At 43.4% G+C, this 4861-nt stretch overlaps 1 protein-coding gene across 1 annotated transcript; it reads left to right on the top strand.

Annotated features, from left to right (window-relative positions):
- The first annotated feature begins 2653 nt into the window (after positions 1 to 2653).
- APOC1 (apolipoprotein C1) lies at positions 2654 to 2916 on the top strand. Its single transcript, XM_024769034.1, is given in 2 exon segments — positions 2654 to 2723; positions 2726 to 2916. Coding segments are annotated over 2 exon segments (261 nt in total).
- Positions 2917 to 4861: the final 1945 nt, after the last annotated feature.

Genomic DNA, 4861 nt, shown 5'->3' with positions numbered 1-4861 from the left:
GGGTCACACGGAAACTTCTCACCATCTCTCTCGGCTCCCAGAGTGCTGCCTCTCTGCCTACAGCATGCCAGACCTCCAGTGGGGTGCACCGAGGCAACCTTCTTTCTTCCTACCATCCTGGCATTCTCCCAGCCTTCCTCTGGCCCCTCTTAAGGCAGATCCATACCTGAGGCTCAAGTTTGCAAGGAGGGGAATATGTAGGCCTAGAGAAGAGAGGGAGCAGGACCAAGATTGGGCAGCTTGGCCCTCATCTCCAAGTGAGTTACAGAGACTCGGCCTTCCCTTCTCCCACTAAGGGAGCCAGTCCTGTTGGGCGGCACTGCAGTGCCCCCGAGACCTGGTTCCCCATCCTAGGGGAAAGGGACAGAGGGAAGTGGGCATGGACAGAGTCCCTGCTACATCTGTACCAGACCACAGTCTCCCTGTGGTCTCTCTTGCATGAGGCCATTTTGTATAATAAAATTGTATTTATATTCATAGAAACCATGTTCTATTATGAAGTTAATTTTTTTTTTGTATTTTGTAAGTTTATGTTGTCACTCGTGTTTTCTATTACATAAGTAAAACATATTTTTAAAGGAAAACTTTATACTTGGGTACTTTTAATGGTAAATTTTTCCTGCTTTATGAACAAGGGGGCCCACGTTTTCATTTTGCACTGATCCCTGCAAATTATGAGTGTACTTCTTGATAAAATTCAAAGAGCCAGAGAGGGAGGAAGGAAAGGAGGTGGGAAAGAGAGTGAGAGAGAGAGAAAGCTCAACATTAATGCCTAACATAATTGTGAACATACTCATCATATATAAAGATGTTTTTGTTTTTGTTTATATAGATGTTTTGTGACACACATACGAAACAAGTTGATTGCAACATCAGAGTTAATTATTGCTAATAACAGTGGTCATCACTTTGTGGCTTTTGAGATTGATTCTGTTAAATATCAAAGGTGGTTTGTGTGTTCATCCATTTGTATTCAACTGAGGTTTGATTTGGATGTCATTTATCTGACACATTTATTAATTACTTAACTTTCCAGAGGTTGGAATCAAATACATTGGCCTTGGAAGCAATTGAAACAAAGGGTTCGTTAACCATAGAAAACATGCGTCATGTTCTGAATTACACTGAGAGCTATCAAGAAAAGCTTTATTTATGCAAGAATACAGTTGGAAGAAAAGTGAAAGTCAATTGCCCTTTTTTTTTTAAATAGAAACAAGCCCAGTATAATCAATTATACTTGGAGATTTTGTAAAGGTGATTCTTTCTGTTGGTATTAATAATAGGTGTACCGGGGCTTCCCTGGTGGCGCAGTGGTTAAGAATCTACCTGCCAATGCAGGGGACACAGGTTCGAGCCCCGGTCTGGGAAGATCCCACATGCCGCGGAGCAACTAAGCCCTTGCGCCACAACTACTGAGCCTGCGCTCTAGAGCCCGCGAGCCACAACTACTGAAGCCCGTGCGCCTAGAGCCTGTGCTCCACAACAGGAGAAACCACCACAATGAGAAGCCCGTGCACCGCGATGAAGAGTAGCCCCTGCTCACCGCAACTAGAGAAAGCCCGTGTGCAGCAACGAAGATGCAACACAGCCAAAAATAAAATAAATAAATTTATATTAAAATAATAATAATAATAGGTGTACCACAGGAGAAGGACTGTCAGTCAGGGAGACAGAGAGTGGGGTGAACAAGCAGAAGGAGCCATGTGTGAGTTGCAGAGCCTATAAAAGGGCAGTGTGGGTGTTCACTCTGCAACAATAGTTTAAGAGCGGGGGGGAAGGTGGTGGAGAGGGAGGCTAGTCAACAGCTCTTTAACATGTCAGTAAGTTAGAACCTGCTAGTTCCAACTCTGGTGAACAGGATAGAGTTTACTTTTCATCCCTGTGCTTCAAGTTACCTAAGCCAGGATTCATAAAACAAAGTCCTTTTTCTCTTTTTTCTCTTCCTATGATTCTCCCTCTCCGAATTTCTTTCATATTTCCTATTAAGTAGGAGAGCATGTCCTACTTGGTCTTCAACATATTTCAGTTTTCTTATTTCTTCTGCACAACTGGCTTCAGTTTTTCTTCTGAAACCCTTTACTTATGGTGGAATTTGATCTGTTTTCAGCCCTATTTTAGGACAATTTTTCTTCCACCATAGGTTCAAATGGTTGGGGAGCCTTCAAGTTAACTAACAACAGACAGATTAACAAGAGAAAAGATTAAAATGAGAAAAGTTTATTCATATGCATGAGTCACAACTGTAGTGGTTCCCAGAATGGCTAGACATAGGGGTTTCTATTCCAACTTGATAGGGGAAAGGAAGCTGGAAGAAAGGGCTTCACTGGGAAGAACAAATGAGTTTATGGGAGAAAGATGAATGAGCTTTTAGGGAAACAAATGGAAGATGTGACAGTTTGTGATAATGTTTATGCAGTTTATCCTCCTTGTATCAGTGGTCCCTCCCTTTCCTGACTGAGAAACTGCCCCAGGAAGGGAATTTATGGAGGCCCTACTCTCCAAAGCTTTTTGCCCTTTGTCAGATAAAGGAAGCTCCAAAAGGGCCTATTTTTGGATCTGTTGTATCTCAGATGTCTTCAGCTTGAAACAGTCTTCCCCTGTGCTGTCCTCAGTGCCCCGGAAGGAGCCTTCAGAAGGCCCCTCCGGGCCCCCCATGAGGCCCATTCTGATGCTCCCGGTCCTGCTAGTGGCTCTGTAGATGGTTTAAGAAGGTTCAGCCCCAGCCTAGGTGGCCCAGACATCAACAGCATTTTGGACTACATCCTGGAATAGGTGAAGGAGTTTGGAAACACTCTGGAGGAGAAGACCTGGGGTGTTGTTGACTACATCAAACAGACCAACATTCCTCCCAAGGCCTGGCACTGGCTTTCAGGCATATTCCACAAAATAGAGGAGGGACTTAATACCACCTCTTGAACACCAGGAGGCCTGCCCTGCGCCTCCTCAGCTGTGTCTAAGGAGGGGGCTCTAAAATTCCCCACACTTCTGCCCCTGTGCCGAGGACTTCTTTTTTTTTTTTTTCTTTTTAGCAGTACACGGGCCTCTCACTGTTGTGGCCTCTCCCGTTGCAGAGCACAGGCTCCGGACGCGCAGGCTCAGCGGCCATGGCTCACGGGTCCACACGCTCTGCAGCATGTGGGATCTTCCCGACTGGGGCACAAACCCGTGTCCCCTGCATCGGCAGGCGAACTCCCAACCACTGCGCCACCAGGGAAGCCCGAGGACTTCTTATATGATGTCCTATACCACCACTATCACCCACCGATAAAAACCGTATATTAAAAAAAACATAAAATAATCTTCATACCAACTCTGAGGTCCTGTGTAGGTCCTCACAATACCAATGACAGTGAATGAGTTTAAGGCAGAAGGAGATTGGAGTAAACCGTGACCAAGGATCCTGTTGACATGAAGAAGTGCCTATAAGGAGTCCTCAGATGTTGAAGGTAGCGGAATACGCCACCCCAAAATATGCCACTTTGGCTTATTAGTTATGTTGAGCTGTAGTGACTTGAAAAACAGCAAATACAAGAAGATTTCTCTAAACTCTCCTTATCTGCCTAAAGACAGATCCTCCCACAGGAACTCAATTGTCATACACCCCCTCTTGAGGACTTTCATCAGCCAGGGGAGATTGACTCTTACCACAGGAAGTGGTAGTTAGGTAGAAGTCCACACCACACCCAGACAAACTTTGTCATGAACTATCACACCTCCCCCATTTATTCTTCTAAGGACCCATTCATCTTTCCTAAAAATTATTTACTCTCCCCTAGGAGACCCACAACCTTCCCTCTCCTTTCTCTATTAAGATGATATTTAAGTCTGAATTCTAAGCTACCTCAGAGAGTTACTCATTTTTTCCCTGGGCATCTCCCATGTATACATGAGGTTTACATGTTGATAAACTTCTCTTTGCCTCCCTCTTGTTAATCTGTTGTTTATTGTAGTAGTTTCAGCTAAGAACTCAGAATGGTAGAGGGAAAATTACTTTTCTTCCCTTACAATGTGTTTAGAGCAATAAAGTGAGAACTTAACTTGAACAGAGAGAAGTGTTTTAGAAAAACAGAACCAACTGATCAACCAAATACACAAACAAAGCAGGACTCTCCCCTGATAAGAGTAGTTGAATGAAGTGATTATGTGAATCCCTGATAAACGTAGCTGAAAGATGAGCAATCATGTATGGGACAATCTTAGGGGAAGGGTGGTCTTAGATTGCCTTTATGTGGGTCATTCCTTCTGCTTCTCTTACATATCCATGGGACAGCATTATCTGGATAAAATAGATAAATCTGCCTTCATAGATTAAAAAAATAAAGTTCAGACCTACTGAATAATTTGTATCATTTTGCCCTTTCTTGTTCCAGTTTTAAAACAGGTGGCTTTTTTGGTAGGGGTTAATTACTATATGTATATATAAATGCTACAAATCAACCTTATAAATAGTGATTCTCCTTATTTGCCCCAAGTACTTACTAATTACGCAAGGTGAGAATTCAAGAATCGGAGCTATACTGATTTTCATACGTCTTGAAGGAGAGTGATATTATGGTTTGAATTGTACCTCCCAAAAAGATACTTGAAGTCATAACACTTAGTACCTGTGAATGTGACTATTTGGCCATAGGGTCTTTGCAGATGTAATCAAGTTAAGATGAGGTAGTACTGGATGTGGGTGGGCCCTAATCCAATATGACTGGTGTCCTTATCAGAAGAGGAAAGAGCCACAAAGGAGGTATGGCCATGTGAAGATGGAAGCAGAGATTAGAGTTATGCTGTCACACGCTGAGGAATGCCTGGGACTATCAAAAGCTAGAAGAGGCAAGGAAGTATCTTCTCCTAGAGGCTTCAGAGAGAG

Source organism: Neophocaena asiaeorientalis, unplaced genomic scaffold (assembly GCF_003031525.2).
Source record: "Neophocaena asiaeorientalis asiaeorientalis breed wild unplaced genomic scaffold, Neophocaena_asiaeorientalis_V1.1 scaffold118, whole genome shotgun sequence".
In the NCBI taxonomy this organism is placed as follows: domain Eukaryota; kingdom Metazoa; phylum Chordata; class Mammalia; order Artiodactyla; family Phocoenidae; genus Neophocaena; species Neophocaena asiaeorientalis.
This window is presented reverse-complemented; position numbering and strand designations above follow the sequence as displayed.